Source organism: Lutra lutra, chromosome 1 (assembly GCF_902655055.1).
Source record: "Lutra lutra chromosome 1, mLutLut1.2, whole genome shotgun sequence".
Lineage (NCBI taxonomy): Eukaryota > Metazoa > Chordata > Mammalia > Carnivora > Mustelidae > Lutra > Lutra lutra.
This window is the reverse complement of record NC_062278.1, coordinates 160,913,157-160,931,349: the sequence shown is the minus strand read 5'-3', so window position 1 is coordinate 160,931,349 and position 18,193 is coordinate 160,913,157. Positions and strand designations below refer to the sequence as shown.

The 18,193-nt window shown below is 41.1% G+C and overlaps 1 protein-coding gene across 5 annotated transcripts in view; it reads left to right on the top strand.

Annotated features, from left to right (window-relative positions):
• The first annotated feature begins 2,072 nt into the window (after positions 1–2,072).
• ANO10 (anoctamin 10) overlaps positions 2,073–18,193 on the top strand; it is a 236,493-nt gene continuing 220,372 nt past the window's right edge. For all 5 annotated transcript variants that reach the window (XM_047742195.1, XM_047742204.1, XM_047742185.1 and 2 more), the window contains exons 1-4: positions 2,073–2,246; positions 10,655–10,807; positions 13,927–14,124; positions 15,534–15,668. In XM_047742195.1, coding sequence (XP_047598151.1) covers positions 10,669–10,807; positions 13,927–14,124; positions 15,534–15,668 — 472 coding nt within the window. In that variant the 5' untranslated portion in view covers positions 2,073–2,246; positions 10,655–10,668. The remainder of the gene's footprint in view (positions 2,247–10,654; positions 10,808–13,926; positions 14,125–15,533; positions 15,669–18,193) is intronic.

Below are 18,193 nucleotides of genomic sequence, written 5' to 3'. Positions count from 1 at the left end.
ACAATAGCCCCACAGACAGATATACACAACAGATAGAAAGCCTAGGAAACTTCAGGAGCAGCCTAGCTTTCTGGCCAGCAGAACTGGAAATAGGTCCTGGGAGCCACAGAATATGAAGGAAATCCCGCAAAGGACAGAGGAGATGGGAATCCCTAATTGTGTGTTGTGGTTTGTTATGCAGAAATCCATGTCATTAACTCACTCAGGTCAGCTGTTTGTGTTGTCCAACAACTAATCTGTCATGCTTTACCACAAAGTTTTAATTTGTTAATTGTAGAGAAGAAATTAGATTTTCCATGTGAAAGGTATTTCTTTATATTTCCATTCAAATTTTGGTTTTGCCAGTCCTTCTGGTCATATAACTATCAGAAGATAAAGTTATGTGGAGGGATGGCGATTCAAGTTCAAGGGGTGAGAAGATAGGAAGACTATAGTTTTAAAAAGCCTAATGAGTACTTAATGTCTAAACCTACTGAAACTCAGAAACAATTTGTCCCAACTTGGAGAAGAGAGAGAACTTCTGGATATAGCCGTGCAGGACTTAATAAAAGACAGCCCCTTGAGAGCTGGTCAGTAAGGTGGAGCATTGCAGTTCTAGAAAGAACAATAGCCCCTAGGGAGTAACCAGCCATTGTTCCTTTCACCTAGTTTCCTTCCTTCCTGTCTGGACCCTGCAAGAAGGGGTGGAGGAGTGGAAGAGCAGACCTCACTGCTCTGGCTTGGCAGGACTTGGAGGCATCCCTCTGGGCTGAGATGGGTATGGAGGGTGGGGGTTTGGGGTAGTCCTTATAAAGCATTCATTCATTCATTGCTTTCTTTCATTCCACTGAGTTATTGGGCCTGTTGCAGATCTAGGGCTGTCCCAGGCACTGGAAATATACTAGTGGACAAAACTGACAAAAATTTCTGCCCTTGTGAAGTTTACATTCTAGAGAGAGACTGAAAGTAAACATAATATTAAACAGTTAAGTGAGGAGTGCTATGGAAAAAAGAAATAGGAGAGCAGGTAAGTAGATGGTGAGGCATGGAGGAGGAAAGGGGCTCAGCGAAAAGGTGGGATTCCGCTCCCGGAGGGAGGAAAGTAACAACCTCCATAATTAAGGAAGGCAGAGGGAACAACCAGGGCAAAAGGCTCTGAGGTGGGTGTTGGGTAGGATCTAGGAAGGTCAGGGAGACCGAAGTGGCTACAGCAGAGAAAAGGGGAGAGTAGAGGTCTTCTGAGAGATAAAGGGTGGCGGGTATTTGCTCTTATATTTGAAAGTGACAGGAAAAGTGGAATCTCGACCGTAAGAGACTGAAAGGAGGAAAATGTGAAGAGGCACACAGGCTTCCTTGGCTATCCGAAAGCAGAGCATCAGCCTAAGTCGAAAAGCGAAGACTAATCCCTCCACCCCCACCCCGTCGCTTTCCCAACGTTCCCTTTAGGAAAGACCTACATTAGTACCTGTGTTCGTTAAGGGAAGGAAATCCGAGGAGCACTGCCGCTTTTACGAAAAAAGCTATTACTCTCGGTAGCAGGTCTCCTGCGGGAGCCTGGATACCAGTAATTCTTTTTTTTTTAATTTTATTTTTTATAAACATATAATATATTTTTATCCCCAGGAGTACAGGTCTGTGAATCGCCAGGTTTACACACCTCACAGCACTCACCATCCAGTAATTCTTTTTTAGCGGACCTACTAGGTCCCGCCCCATCTCGGCCCGACGGCCCAGCGAGGCCCCGCCCCTCACAGGAAAGACAGCCCACAAGACACGCCTCTTCCACTGTGGTCCCGCCCCCTCGGAATGACAGCTCGTAGGGCACGCCCTCTCACCGTGGTCCCGCCCCCCACGGTGCGACCGCCCCGCGAGGCCCCGTTCCCCACTCTGTGGTCCGACTCCCTCTCAGAGTGACAGCGAGCGCGGCACGCCTCTCCCGTGCACCGCCCCGTTCCCACTCCCGGCCGAAGGCCAGCTAGGCCCATCTCACTTTTCTGCGGAGCCGTTCCGGTCCGCGCCTGGAGCACTCCCTGCTAGGCCCCGCCCCGCTCAGTGCGACGCAGTGTTGGGCCCCCCTCTCCCGGCGTGGTCCGGCCCTGCCTGAGAGCTCCGGCGTTCTGGGCCCCGCCAGACCTGCCACACCCAGCGCCCGGCGCGCCCGCCCCTCAGGCCTCGTCCCGCTCCGCCCTCGAGCGTCCACAGCGGTGCCTCCGGGTCGCGCTGGCTCTCGGGTCAGCCTGCGAAGACGTGGATTGCCGCTGCGGCCGGTACGTGGGGGAGGGGACCGCAGACCCTCTCGCTGCCGGCGGCGCGGAGCCAGGGTCCGTGCGGAGCTGAGCCCGGGCTGCTCCGCCACGGCGGGGCGCCTCCAGGGACGCCACCCGCCGCCCTTCCTTCCCGGGGTACCCCCCAGTGCTGGCAGTCCCAGGAATGGGGAAGTGGGACGGGAACGGGCACAAATGCGGGAAGGTGGAGGGAGGACTGAAGGTATTGGGGAATGGCAGTCGCAGGTGGGGGCTGGGAGAGCCGAGATCTGGGGAGGGGTTATGGGGTGGAGGTTTGAGTAATGAAAGAAACGTAGTGAGGCCGAAACCTGGGGTTGGAGTCAGTCTGTGGGGTTGGGGGTCTTCAGAGCTAAGGAGGATGAGGTCGTGGGCGGGAGTGGAAAAGACTGCGAAGCTTAAGGGCGTGTTTTGGAAGGACCAGCTCAGCGGGGCTCAGGATTCACGCTTCCCCTGGACAGTCCCGGGAGCAGAGGGGCGGTTAGGGTATGTCAGAACGAAGTGTGGCTGGAGCGAACTTGCGGGGTCATCCTCTCTTTCACATCAGGGTGATTGGGTTTCCAAGCTCTTGACTGGGACACACTGTACATTTTAAGTAATAAATGCAAGTCAGGAGCAGTGCCTAGGACACCGAAGTAATGTGGATGGAATAGAGATTTCCTTTAGGCTGCTTCTGTTTTCCCGGTTACCTTCACAGCGCCAGCCTTGGTGTGCGCTGTCTGCAGCAAAACACTGTTCAGCAGCCAAGACAACTGTACTTAAAAATAAGTACAGTTGAGGTTCACTCAGACGGAAAAACAGTTGTATCCCATTCTCTTAAATCCCGTGGTGTTTAATTTTTAAAAATCTAATCCCGTGGAGTTAAAAAAAAATCTTTATTATTTGTCTCCTTTCAATTTGAAGTCACACTAACCTACAGAGCTGGATGTCGTCTAAGGGCCTATTCTGTATGGTACATAGTTTTCAATTCACTGTGGAAAGTAGACCATATCTGTTCTGACCAGCTGTTGCTGAAAGAATCATAGAATTGCCCATGAAGAATGAAATTTAAAAGGTCTAAAATAATGGAAGGGAATAGAAATGGCCTGGTAAATTGGAGTGTATGCACTTAAAAAGCCAGTGAAACTTTTTTTTTTTTCATTATAGAAACTTGGAAGAGTGAGAAAAAATATAAGGATGAAAATTAAAATCCCATGTAATTTCACCAATCCTATTAACATTTGGGTGCAATTCTTCTTAATTCTTTTTGTATTTTATTGTGTATTAAATGTACATGTTACATTATCGAGATCATATTGTTATATTACTTTTCTTTTTTCCCACTTGGCATTTTCCTGGATCATTAAAAAGTTTCCTTAAATATCTTTTTAAATGGTTGTATGGTTATCATATGGATTTATTCTTTTATCACATATTAGAGTTGTTTTGTGTCAAGTGCTATGCTTACAGGTGAGATTCGGTGTTGCTCCAGGTTCTCAGACATCATTCCAGCCCAAATAAGCAAAATCTTGACAGTTTGTGGCATTATGAGAGTAGATAGAAAGTCTGAATGAGAAGAGGAAATAGTGTTTTTTTCACTTCATCAGTCAGTCTGTGGCAAGGCCCAGTTGGGTGATTCTGTGTCCAGGTGGCCTTCTGCTGCTGTAGCATCTAATCAGGCCTGGGTTTGCGCTGCTATGGCCAGGCTGTCTTCATTTGTCTTGTCTTACCTGTCCTGCATCTTCCTGTGGAATCCTGATGCCACCATGTTCCCAGGTATGGGAATAGGCCTCAGCAACTTCCTTACCTTGTTGGTGTCACTGAGTGTCAAATTCTAGTGAGGGTGTGTGTGTGCAGTGCTGATTTTCTACTATCAAATTTCCCCACATCTGATATAACACCAAGAGGCAGCTGCCTTAGGTCTCAAAGAAGGAATATCCCACAGTTGCTCTCATAATTAACTGCCTATTGGAGGTTTCAGAGGATGTCTCTAAGTTGTCTTTACCCTCAGGGCCTCTGGAGGGGTCCTGTCCGTCTTCCTTCTAGCCCTGGCCATTAAAAATGCAAAAAAAAAAAAAAAAAAAGCAACTTTTCTCCTGAAGAAATCCCTCTCATTTTCCAGCTCGGTCAGTATGGCCCTTCATTTTTCTCTCACTGGTGTATTCCTATTTTGCTTCATGTCAGAAAATTTTGTAATTTTGGTTTATGTTTCTCCTTGAGTCTGAAATAAGGTGATTTCTGAAGACAGCAGATGCATTTCCTTCTTACTAGCCTCTGAATTTATAATTCCATTGCGCCCCCTCCCCCAATTCAGGAAGAGAACAGGGTCTCCTATTCTTTTTTTGATCCTTGATAAAATATGCACATACTCTCAGCCCCTCAACCTCACACCCATGGTTGAACTCACAGTGTGTTTCTCTTCATATGTGCGTTTCAACCTCTATGGACAGGATTTACCTGTTATTATAGGCAAGTGATTCCAGTAGCTAAAGTAAAAGTCACATGAGTCCAGTTCATTTATAGGCCTCTCTTTGACCCTGTGTGCAGTTCAGCACATGCAAAGAGCAGAATTTGGGATGGCTATCTTATGCCCCATGGTATCTATGGAACCTGTATGCTAAGCCTTTTAGTCCTTCCTGGCTGCTATCTTGGCTGACAGCCTGGATAAAAGGAGGAAATTGGTTGTGGTTGTAGAAATCATGCTACCTTCCAATGTCTAAGAAGACTACATATGTTGAATCATTGTTTTTAGATTGGCCCCAAGTGGGACCATGAGCCTCTCTTACCATACTTAAAGCCCTCATGTCTGCCCATCTGGTATTTTGGTCCCATGTACTGGTCCTGCCTGGTAATGGTGGACCAAGTTCCTATTAAGATCCTCTGGTAAAAGCAGATTGCAGAACTCAGCTTAGGCCAAGGCTGCCATGAGGCTTCTTGTTTTCACCACCTGAGACTTGCTATTCATACCACTGGGCTAGCCAATTGGGAGATGTGGGTTTAGGGCACGCCTGGATTACCCTGTCCTGTAAACTGTAAAATTGAATCCTCCTTACCTGTACCCTGCTGCATACAGAACAGGGACAGGAATCCCCCAAGGAAAGGGCATCACAGAGCTGTTCCTATACAGAAATTTCCTGAGCATTAGGTTCCCCTAGGTGGATTACAGGGACTAGAAGAAGAGAGCACAGGAGGTGTTGCAGGGTGGGGAAGGGGCATCTTAGGTAACCAGGTTTGTAAGTACATTGTGGCTCAATGGATGGCATAAGCATAGGACAGCTGAAAACCAAAAGCATGAACGGAGCAGAGTTGGTCCTGAAAGGGCTGTCATCAACAGTGTGGAAACCTCAAGAGCATTTTCTGTACTAGAGCCTCAAAGGGGTCAAGTCTTACCAAACTCCACTAAAAAGCCTTAGTGGGCCTTCTGTCCCACCCCTCACTTGCCATTCACATTGCTCAGAGCAGTGTCCACACAACACTGGCACTCGTGTTAGTCTGTGAGACTTCTTTGGAGCTAAAGCATGCCGCTGCACAGTGTGGGCAGACCAGTGTTCCTTCTAATGATGAAACTGTAAAACTGACTTTATGGACTCAGTTCACAAAAAGGACAAAAAAACCACACCTTTTTCATGTCATTCAAAGAGCACTGGATTTCAGTCCCATATCTGCCACACTATTTGTGTGATTTTGGGTCTGATGAACAGGATATGGTGAGGTCACGGAACTAAATGACCCTAAGGCTCCTTCTGCTCTAAAAATTCTATCGCTGTGCAGCCCTCTGGTGCTTTTGGCCATCTGCTTCTGGATAGGAGGGAGTGTGCCTAGGTACTGAGTCCTTTCATTGTGTATACTGTCAGACAGAAGGCTTTTCACCATTAGTGAACTTTTACTCCAAACAGCCTTTAAAGTTTGGCAACTTCTTTTGTACAAAGTTGGTATGTTTTTAATCTGAGGACTAAAGCAAAATATTATCTTGTATTATAGTTTTAAAAATATTACTTGACCTTTACTAAAGTGTATCTTTTATACTTACTGTTGAAAATGCAGGGCTTCTATACTATTCTATATACAACTATATGTAGCATATGTATATAATTGTATATACAACTGTACATACAATATATTGTATATAGTTCTATATACAACCATAAAAGCCATTTTTTTCTAATTATTAAAAAAAACCCTTGCTCATTAAAATTCAAATCAAAAAGAAAAATGTAAAGAAGAAAATAACAATCAGCTTAAATCCTGCTACTTAGACATGGCAGTTTGGAGAAATATATCTGACTAATCATTGGCGGCACATTTGTTAAAATGCACGCTGGGTGGCTCAGTTAATTGTCTGCTTTTAACTCAGTCATGATCCCAGGGTCCTGAGATCAAGTTCTGCCTGAATCAGGCTACTTGCTCAGCAGGGAGCCTGCTTCTCCCTCTGCCTGCTGCTCCCCCTGCTTGTGCTTACTCTCTCTCTCTCTCTCTCTCTCTGACAAATAAATAAAATCTTAAAAAAAAAAAAAAACCCAGAAACAGTGTAGACTGAAATGTAAGTGTTTCCACACATGATTCAGGGTGTAAGCTCTGGCCTCAGACCACTAGAATTTAAATCCCAGCTTTCCTACTTGTTACTGTGTGACATAGGACAAACCTACTTATCCTGTTTGACCTCAGTTTTCTCATCTGCTAAATGAAAGTGTTAGTTTCTTCTTCATGGGGTTGGTGTGAGAATTTAATGAGTAGCCCAGTGCTTTGCATGTAGTAAGTCCCCAGCAAAAGTTAACTAGTGTTGTCATTTTGCTATTAGTATGGATTGTGTATATCCATAACTGGGATCATGCTTTGCATTTTTTTGAACTTTACAATGTTTTCTAAAATGTTCTCCATGTTAATATAATTGCATCTGGATGCTAGTATTGATGGTTCTGTTGTATAGTTGTGACACACTTTATGTATTTAGCCAATCTCCTCGTTAGACTTTCAGGTTGTAAGTTGTTTCTTTTTTGTTTCTTTGCCATAACTAGAACCCAAAAATAAATAAGAAAGAGAGAAAAAAAGAAAGTTGTCATGAACTTTCACTATATGTATGTATACATACATACATGTATGTATGTATACATATGTATATATATGTATGTATGTAGAATACATACATACATATATATGCATGTATGTATATATATATATATATATATTCTATTTTATTATCTCTTTGGCATGAATTCCAAGAAATAGCATTGTTGTGTTGAATATAGGAGTATTTAATATTGCTTTTAATACTGCCACGCTGCTTTCTGGAAAGGTGGTATCAAGTTACATCTGTCAGCCATGTGTGAGAATGCCCAATTTTCTTTTTCTTTTTCTTTTTTTTTTAAGATTTTATTTATTTATTTGACAGAGAAATCACAAGCAGGCAGAGAGGTAGGTAGAGAGAGAGAGAGAGGAGGAAGCAGGCTCCCTGCTGAGCAGAGAGCCCGATGCAGGCCTCGATCCCAGGACCCTGAGGTCATGACCTGAGCCAAAGGCAGAGGCTTAATCCACTAAGCCACCCAGGTACCCCAAGAATGCCCAATTTTCTGCACCTGTTCCAGAACTGGCTTCTGTCCACCTTTCAACTTCAGCAAATCTGAAAAAGGAAAAGCATCTTCTACTTATTTTTCATTTCGTTTTTTAGTATGTTTTGAACATCTTTTCAAGGTGTGTTGGCTGCTTGTATTCTTTTGTGACTTGTGATTTCAGTTTTTTGTATTTTTTTTGTTGATTTGTAGGAACTCTTTGGATATCAGAGATGTGACACTTTTGTTTGTAATATATTGGAAATCTTGTTAAGGTTGTCTCAAGTAATGAAAGGTGTATAGTATCTCAAATGAGAATAAATCAGTGCATAAGTATTTATTATGAATCTCTAGCTGGTGCTCATATACATGTTTAGGATGGAAACCCTCATTTAGTGTCTCAAAAAGATTGTTTTGTGACCTGGTAATTATGAATAAGGTAGGCCTTTTATTACTGACATTAGGCAATGCATAATTGCCAAAAAACTCCCATCTTTGATGCATGTCCACATGTACTGTGCTGAACCTTTGATTGTGCCCTTAAATTTACCATTCTTTCCAGCATGTCTCTTTATTTACTCTGTCCCATGTCCCAGGTCAGAAGTCTTAGAGTCATCCATGTGCCTTTTCCAAGTTGAAGGGTGTCTGGTTCTCAGCCTCCCTTCCCAGAAAGAGAAAGTTAATCCCACCTCCTCCGGCTGCCCTGCCCCACCCGGTTACTGCTATTGTACTCAGGCCTTGTGCTAGAATGATTTGGCGCACACTTGCTTCTGCTAAAAGACCATGAACTCCCCAGAAGTGAGAAGGGACCTGACTTACTTTTGTACCTTCAGACTGTCACAGCATGGCCCAAAATAAGTACTGCAGTAGTGTTTGTTGCATTTGATATTTCCTTTTAAAAGTTGATGATGCTTAAGCCTCTGTAATCTACCGGTAGATTAACCATTTTTCCCAACTTTTTGTTATGAAAAATTTCAGAAGTTCAGGGGAATTTAAAGATGAAAAACACTCACAATCTTGCCCCCTAAATTTACGTATTGAGATTCGTATCATTCTGACATGTTGCTAATGTTCTGCTCAGAAACCTACAGTGACTCCTTTCTGGCCACTGGAGTGGATGTGAAGTTTGGCATTCCTTATCCTTAAATGGTCACAGCTCACAAAATGTTGCCCTCTCTGCTCTGGTCAGGCCAGTCTTACTGGTCTTCTCCTATACTGTCTTTATTCTTGCATCATTGATTTTATACATGTTCTTTCCCTGTGTAGAATGAGTCATTCTTGTTTTTTTTTTTCTTGTTTGAAAACTTTTGCACATCAAGTGTTCTGAGTTCCCATAGCTCTAACTGCTATCTTTTATCATTATTTCCTTCTGTGTAATTCCTGACCATATCATTTTAACTGTTGGAAAGGGAGTACTGGGTCCTATTTTGATCTGATTACCTTCATAGAGCCTAGCATGCTGACTTTGGATTTGGCTGGCATTTTAAAGATTTTTTTTTTGTTTTTTTGTTTTTTGTTTATTTGACGGAGAGAGAGATCACAAGTAGGCAGAGAGGCAGGCAGAGAGAGAGGAAGGGAAGCAGGCTCCCTGCTGAGCAGATAGCCCGATGTGGGGCACGATCCCAGGACTCCGGGATCATGACCTGAGCTGAAGGCAGAGGCTTTAACCCACTGAGCCACCCAGGCGCCCCTTGGCTGGCATTTTAGAATAGCATTCCTGAAGCATTTGTGCTATGATGTGGATCCAGAATTGATTTATGATACTTACATTGCCCCAAAACTGTGCTCTGTTAGAGAAGAACAAAAGCTTATCACTGTCAAGTCGGATTACACTGGTCTGTTTGATCAGCTTGTTGCAAGATCACGGTTCACCCCAAGGAATGGAAAGGTGTTCTGTGGTGTTGATCACTCCTTTTGTGATTATTCCCAAGAATTGATTTGAATGTGTACTTTGGAGTCATTAAAACATATATCAAGTTACAAAGCTAGTACAAGTAAGTCTAAAGTCTAGAAATCATCCCTGGTGTAAATCACTGGGTTAAAGAGATTCACATGAAAAACATTTTAGAGAGAGGCCGTTAAGCCTTCGTGACTGATGACATTTGGGGTGGGGTGGGGGGTCCAGGTTGACCTGAGTATTTTTCAGGCTTGGAAATGGAGATAAAGGTGATGTTCCTGAGAAAGAAAAACTAGGAAGGGAAGCTGATGCTGGGGGCATCAACTCCATACTGGAACATGAATTCAGACTGTGTTAGTTCCCTGCTCTTACTGACCTGGTGACTCCCATTGTTTATTTGACAAAGCCCAGTTCCTTTGTAATCAGGGTCCCTTGTTAGTACCTACTCATTCCCATCCTAGCACCCTGTCCCCCTCCCCACACCCACAGTTAGTGCTGCAGCCATACTTAATCACTTGTATTCCTCTGATTCTATTGGTTGTTTTTCATCATTATCTGTAGGAGAATATTATTTCCTCTACTTAGAATGCTATCCAAGTCTCGCCGGCGAACTCCTATTCATTCTTCTGAATCCTGTTCAGGTGTCACAGCCCTCGTAAATACTTTCTTACTCTTCCTGTGTGAGAGCACATTTGACAATACTTACCTGAATGTCCTCCCTGCTGTGTTCTGAGCTGCTTACAGTAGAAAAGGATGGTCTTCCCCCTGACTTCGTATGGGCCTGCCTCACATGTGTGCTCTGAACCATTAGTTGAGCTTATTGTATAACCCAACTAGGTCATGAAAAATCTTCCTTTTTCTTGGAAGCCAGAATTAGGTGTAGTTAAGAGAAAATACAAATATAGATATTTGTCTATATATTTCTCTTTTCCATTGTAACCCATGTGCTTTTTATTTTATTTTAATTTTAGCATGTTTGTAAAAGATGAAAGTGACCCTACCAGCTTTGGATACTTGTGAGAGTTCCTTCATACCTTTGGTCGTTCTAGAACTGGCTCAGGATGTCAAAGAAGAAACCAAAGAATGGCTGAAGAACAGAATTGTCTCTAAAAAAGAAGATGGAGGTAAGTAAAATAAATATAACTCAGACTCAGTCATGATTAGTGACTAAAAATATATTTTCAAATATGTTTTATAGTTATTTCATTGATATATTTCTAAAATTAATAATCCATTTCTTTGCTCTTTATTATTCATCTGGACTTGAAAAGAGACCTTAAGTCTACATTAGACTATAAGTGACATGAGTGATTTTGTTCACAGCTATAAACGCTGTGTCTAGTACATAGCCTGGCACATAGTAGGTCAATATTTATCAAATGAATGAATAAGTATCTATTGAGTGCTCTCTATGTGTCAGTTATGATGCTAAGGGAAAGATTAATATGGTCTCTGCTTGCAAGGATGTTACTGTCAGTGTAAGGAGACTGAATGCCAATTCCTGGAAATTGAAGTAACAGGTAAATGCCCCCTCCAAAAAACCCCAAAAACCCTAATGAAAGAGCTGTTACACAGCAGTGCATGATACTTAAAAATGAATTGTATGTAAACTAGCTGGAAGAGTAATGGGAAGACAGAAGTAACACCTGGTGATGGTTTTTGGGCTGGAAAAGTATGACTTCATAGAAGCCAAAGCTTAGCTCTCTCCTAGGGTGGAAAGGGATCTAGATTGGGTGAGAGGATGGAGGACATTTCACATAGCAAACACTTCGTAAAACTACACAAAACAAGAGTTGTTTTGCACTTGCACTTCACCTAAAAATTCATCTAAAACTTCACCAAGTCTCCAAACACTGAATAAAACTTTAATAGACTGTTTTTATTTTATTTATTTATTTATTTTTAAAGATTTTATTTATTTATTTGACAGACAGAGACCACAAGCAGGCAGAGAGGCAGGCAGAGAGAGAGGTGGAGGCAGGCTCCCCGCGGAGCAGAGAGCCCGATGCGGGGCTCGAACCCAGGACCCTGGGATCATGACCTGAGCTGAAGGCAGCGGCTTAAACCACTGAGCCACCCAGGCGTCCCTAATAGACTGTTTTTAATAAAGATTTTGACTGTGAACCAAAATGCTATCTTTATAATAAAACCTTGAATCAAAGTGGAATTTTTAAGTTTTTGCAAACAACTGCACCAAAAGATAACTTAAAAACAAGAGTACTTTCTTACCTAAATCTGAGGTGTTTCCCTGGGTTGGAGTCCCTTCTTTAAAATTCCTGTGATGGGGGCACCTGAGTGGCTCAGTCATTAAGCATCTGCCTTGGGGTCAGGTCCTGATCCCAGAGTGCTGGGATCAAGGCCTGCAATGGGCTCCCTGCTCAGCTAGAAGCCTGCTTTTCCCTTTCCCACTCCTCCTTCTTGTGTTCCCTCTCTCACTTTCTCTTTCTCTGTCAAATAAATAAATGAAATCTATAAAAATGAAATAAAATTCCTGTGATGGAAGAGCATTTGTAGTGCCTAAGAGGGAGGGACTTCAGTGTATTCCCAGTCTTTCCTGCTCACTGTGTGCCTTCAACAGAGAAACACAAGGATGGCATGGGGGTGGGCATCTTTCTACCCTGCTGGGAAATATGAAAAGAACATTCCAAAAACATATTCTGATCTTTCAGGTAAAGGTAGTGGATTTAACACTCATGTTTATTTTTATTCTCTTTCAAACATGACAATTTTTTAAAAAATTGATTTTTTAAAAAAGAGATAAGTCCAGTTTGACAAAGAAAAAGGGGAAGAATATAGCAGCATCACCATTTTGGAAGCTAGAAAACAGGTGGATGAATAGTAAATAGCTTCTCAGACTTGAAAAAAGTCAAAGTTGAAGGTGGCAGGGGTATAAATTGAGGTCAGTTTAGTTTAACACCACAGAATACTCCTAAAGACTTAGGTATTAGTGACTTTAGGGGTTTGCAGAAGTGGAATTAAGTAGTACCAAGAAAAAAAAGAATTGACTAAGATTCATGTAAGAAATAGATCCCCAGATCCCTTCTGTATTCTGCCATTACAGCAGAAGACTGAATGCAAGATGCTTGGATTTTGATGTGGGGGCTTTATGCACAGTTGAAAACAGAGATTCTCTACTGAAAATAGGATAATAACTGAGTATTATTCACCCTATCCTCCATCCCACCAATCTCATATCTACTTTAGTTTCTAAAATGTTAGCAGCTACATTCAAATCATTTAGGAAGCAGGTTGAATAATCTTTCTTGGGGAGTCTGATTGAAGACAAAATAACCAAAGGTGCCGAAATCAGAGAGTTGACCATGGAAAACAACCTGGCTAGATGACTATGTATTCAAGGTTATCTTTAATGAGTTCTATCTAAGCCTTCAGAACTTAAGTACAGCCTCCTAGAACCCCATTCCTAAATATGCACATATAATAAAAGATCACCAGACGTCTGAGGAAAATCCCTAACGTGAAAAAGAAAGCTAAAACTAAACAAAAAGATAAAAACAGCAAACTTTGCCAAAGAAGAAAGCCAGAGAAAATTTAAAACTCAGCTCTCAGTTACGAGAAGCTAGGACAGACCTAGAGTTGGATACTCTTGATAGATCAAAAGATCAGGAGTTGGATACTGTAAAATACTCATTTAGGAAAAAAAGCTCATATATAAAGTAGAAGTATAAAAGCAAAATTTAAAACTCGGTGAAAGGATTAGAAAATAATTTTGATAAAAGCTCCCAGAAAGTAGAGTAAAAGGGACAGAATTGGGAACTTTGACAGAGAAAAAGTAAGGAAGTTAGAGGACTAGTCTAGGAGGTACACATCTGAATAAAAGGAGTTCTAGAAAGTGAATAGAGAAAAAAGGAGAAGAAATCATCAAAGGGAAACTTAAGGTTGATGCCATGCTTTTTCAGATGAGAAGGGCCCACCCAGTGCCCTGCACTGTAGATGAAAATGGCTTACCATTGGAATGTTCTAGAACCCTGGGAATGGAGAAGATACTACAAACTTTAAGAAAGACAGTAAGTCACACATAAGGGATCAGACTTGTGAGCAGAAATACAGGAAGCTAGAAGGCATTTTCCGAAGGAAATCAATTTACTTGTAATTCTTACTTATTTGGAAGATAGATTTGAATTGTTAATACATTTGTCTTATATCAAACTAGAAATAATACTTATTTAGAATGTTTTCATTTTTGAAACTTTTCTAAGATTGTGCTTATCTTTTGTTTTTGAAGGTGCCCAGCTCCTGTTTAGACCACTATTAAATAAATACCAGAAAGAAACACTAGAAAATCAGAACTTATATCTTGTTGGTGCCTCTAAGATTACATTGTTACTGGGTGCAGAAGCAATAGGTTTGGTAAAAGAGTGTAATGATAACACTATGAGAGCCTTCACATATGGAACGCGACATAACTTCAAAGATTTTGATGGTAAGTCCCAAGATTGTTTCTATCAGAATCAATTTATTTCAAAAATAAATTACTGATGAGTAGATCCAGGGGTCAGCAAACATTTTCAGTAAAAGACCAAATTGTAAATATTTTAGGCTGTGCAGGCCATATACTTTCTCACTGTTATTTGACACTGCCCTTGGAAAGCAAAAGCAGCCATAGACCATAAGAAATGAATGGGTAAAACTGTTCCACTAAAATTTGCTTATAAAATATGGTCCATGGGCCTTACTTAGTTATTTAGTGGGTAAAGGATAATGGTAAAATTCACCTCATTTAGGAGGATTCACTTGCCAAAAAAATACTGTTTTCTTTCTTTTTTTTTTTTTAAGATTTTATGTATTTATTTGAGAGAGAGAGCACAAGTGGGGGTGAGGGGGCAGAGGGAGAGAGAAGCAGACTCTTCCGTGAGCAGGGAGTGTGATGCACGACTGGATCCCAGGACCCTGAGATTATGACCTGAGCCAAAGGCAGGAATTTAACTGAGTGAGCCACCCAGGTGCCCCCAAAATACTATTTTCTTATCAGACTATCTTCTCCCTCATTTAGGGTGGGATGTTAACTCCACAAGGGACAGGCCTAGGCTTGTGTGTTTGAGGAAGGAGAATTTGTCATACAGCCAAACTTAAGGTCATCCCTAGTTAGAATTAAAGAGCATATGGCTTTCTGCTCATTGGTATTAGTTGAGAGCAAGCAAGTAGCTGCCATTTGGATGTTTATACTATATTATATAAGAACTAGTACTGTAGGCCCTCCCATTGGATGCCTGAAATAGCAGGTAGTACTGGACCCTATATGTGCTGTTTTCCTATATGCACATCCCTGTGATAAAGCTTAATTTGTAAACTAGGCACAATAAGAGATTAACAACAACAATAATAAAGTAGAACAATGATAACAATCTACTGTAATAAAAATTTTGCAAATGTGGTCTCTCTCTCTCTCCCTCAAAGTGCCTTATTTTACTGTATGTACCCTTCTTGTGATGATGGGCTGATGAGATGAGGTGAGGTGAATGACCTAGGCATTGGAACATAGTGTTAGGCTACCACTGACCTTCTGATGATAGGTGAGAGGGAGGGGATCAGCCACTTCTGGACCGTGATTCATGGGGTAACTAACATGCTAGAAAGGAAAACTGCAGAATAAGGGGGTACCATTGTACAATTATTGAAGAGTTGTATTATGTGAAGGCAAAACAATATTTTTATTCTTAAAGAATATCTAAGGTGCTTTATGTTCTGCTTAATTTAGCAGTTTTATACTTTGCTAACTCCTTTTGTTATTTGTTTATATCATCATTTCTGTAATCCCAAGTTATATGAATATTATTAATTTTATTTTGGCTATTAATGAGAAAATAACTGGAAATTTTTGCTTTCATTTAGATGACAATAATGACTTCCTTACAATGGCAGAATGTCAATTCATTATCAAACATGAGCTTGAAAATCTTAGAGCCAGAGAAGAAAAGATGATCCCTGGTTACCCCCAGGCAAAGTTGTATCCAGGAAAATCATTATGTAAGTCATTGTATCAACCAGCTTCATGAATACACATTCTAATGCAATTATCTTTTCTTAGTAGACATGAATACCAAGTTAGAAAAGCGCTATTTTTTTCTCTTACTGAAAAATGCATAGAACTTTACAATAACTTATTTCTGTGTGAATATAGCTTTTGCTACTGAAGCTTCATTATATTGTACCTTTAGATCAATATATTTGTTTTGTATGGTTCGCTACTTATTAATTGCAGTCTCACAGCATTCAGTTAGCTTAAAATTATGTGTGAATACATACATATATTACTCATGTTAAGTTTAGCAAAGTTTACTTTATGTCCACACACTCTAGGGAGTCTGGGGAGGAATGAGAACAGGAGCCATCACCTTTTCCTGGAGCCCTCCTTCCATCTGTTCTCATCTCAGTCAGTGAGAACTTGGGAGCAAGGCTTAGGAAGAATCACAAAGTGACATAATACCTGAATACAAATCAGCAGTTTGCAATTTTGTGATTTTGTGTTATTCCATTTGAGTGAGAATACTAGTTTGCAGATGGAAGTGCTCACTACAGTGTGTAATTTCAAGTTTGCCTCAACCCACTCCCCTACCAGATGGTGGCAAGGCCTCAGAGCATTTTTACTGTGCAAATGCACTTTAAACATGTAAGTCACTGTGTTCTCTAGGCTGCATAATACTATCTTCCAGATCTTTACCCACTCCCCCGGCCCCAAGCCCTGGGAGGACAGATGCCCAAGAACCAGTCCATTTCAGATTTTCTCAGTTGTCCCCAAATATATAGAGTTGGTTTGATCAAACCGAGATCCAATCATAGATCACCCACTTTGTATGGTGGTATATCTCTTAACTAACTCCCTTTCTCTTAGTGTGATAAAGTACACATAACATAAAATTTAAAGATTGAAGATTAAAAATCTTAAGAGATTTTCAATGATATTAAATATACTCATAATATTGTACAACTATCATCACCATCCCTCTTCAGAGCTCATTTCATCTTGTAAAACCAGAACTCTGTATCCATTAAACAATCTGTCTCCCTCCCTTCTTCCTCTGACTCTGGCATAATCAACCACCTTTCTACTTTCTGTCCATGGTTTTGACTACTCTAAGTATCTCAAATAAGTGGAATCATACAGTATTTCTCTCTTTGTGACTGGTTTATTTCACTTAGCATTATGTTCATTGGGTTCATCTACATTGTGGCATATGTTGGAATTTCCTCCCTTTTTAAGGCTAAATAATATTCCATTGTATGTATATACCACATTTTGCTTGTTTACTCATCCGTCGTGGACACTTGGGTTGTCTCCACCTTTTGTCTATTTTGAATTATGCTTTTATGAACATGGTCTGCAAATATCCTTCCAAGACCCTGCTTTTAATTATTTTGGGTGTATACCCAGAAGTGGAAGTGTTGGGTCATATGGTATTTCTATATTTAACTTTTTTAAAGATTTTATTTATTTGAGAGAGAGAGCATGAATGGGGGACAGAGGGAGAGGGAGAAGCAGACTCCCCACTGAGCAGAGAGCCTGACATGGGACTTGATCTCAGGACCCTGAGGTCATGACCTGAGCTGAAGGCAGACGCTTAACCAACTGAGCCATCCAAGTGCACCTATTTTTAATTTTTTGAAGAACCTCTATAGTGTTTTCCACAGTGGTTGTGACATTTTGCATTCCCACTGACAGTGCACAAGGGTTCCAGTCTCTCTACATCCTGGCCAACTCTTGTTATTTTCTGATATTTTGGGAGTAGTCATTCCAATAGGGGTGAGATGATGTCTCATTGTAGTTTGATTTTCATTTCCCTGATGATGAGTGATGTGGAGCGTCTTTCATGTGCTTATTGGCCATTCGTATATCTTCTTTGGAGAAATGTCTTTTCAAGTCATTTGCCCTTTTTTTTTTTTTTTTTTTGAGAGACAGAGATCACAAGTAGGCAGAGAGGCAGGCAGAGAGAGAGGGGAAAGCAGGCTCCCCGCTGAGGAGAGAGCCCGATGCGGGGCTCGATCCCAGGACCCTGGGATCATGACCTGAGCCAAAGGCAGAGGCTTTAACCCACTGAGCCACCCAGGCGCCCCCATTTGCCCATTTTTGAATCAGGTTGTTTTTGTTGTTGTTGAGTTTTAGACAGTCTCTATATATTCTGGATATTAATCCCTTATCAAATATATGATTGGCACATATTTTTACCTATTTCATGGATTGCCTTTTTACTTTGTTGATATTGTCCTTTGATGCATAAAATTTTAAAATTTTCATGAAGTCCAACTTAACCTATTTTTTCTTTTTGCCTGTACCTTTGGTGTCATATCTAAGAAATTATTGCCAATGTCATGCAATCAAATCCAATGTCATGAAGCTTTTCCTCTGTATTTTCTTCTAGGAGTTTTATAGTTTTGGGTTTTATATTTAGGTCTTTAATCCATTTTGAGTTAACTTTTCTCTATGGTGTTAGGTAAGGGTTCAATTTATTTTCTATTTTTATGTATTTATTTATTTTTAAGGATTCAGTTTCATT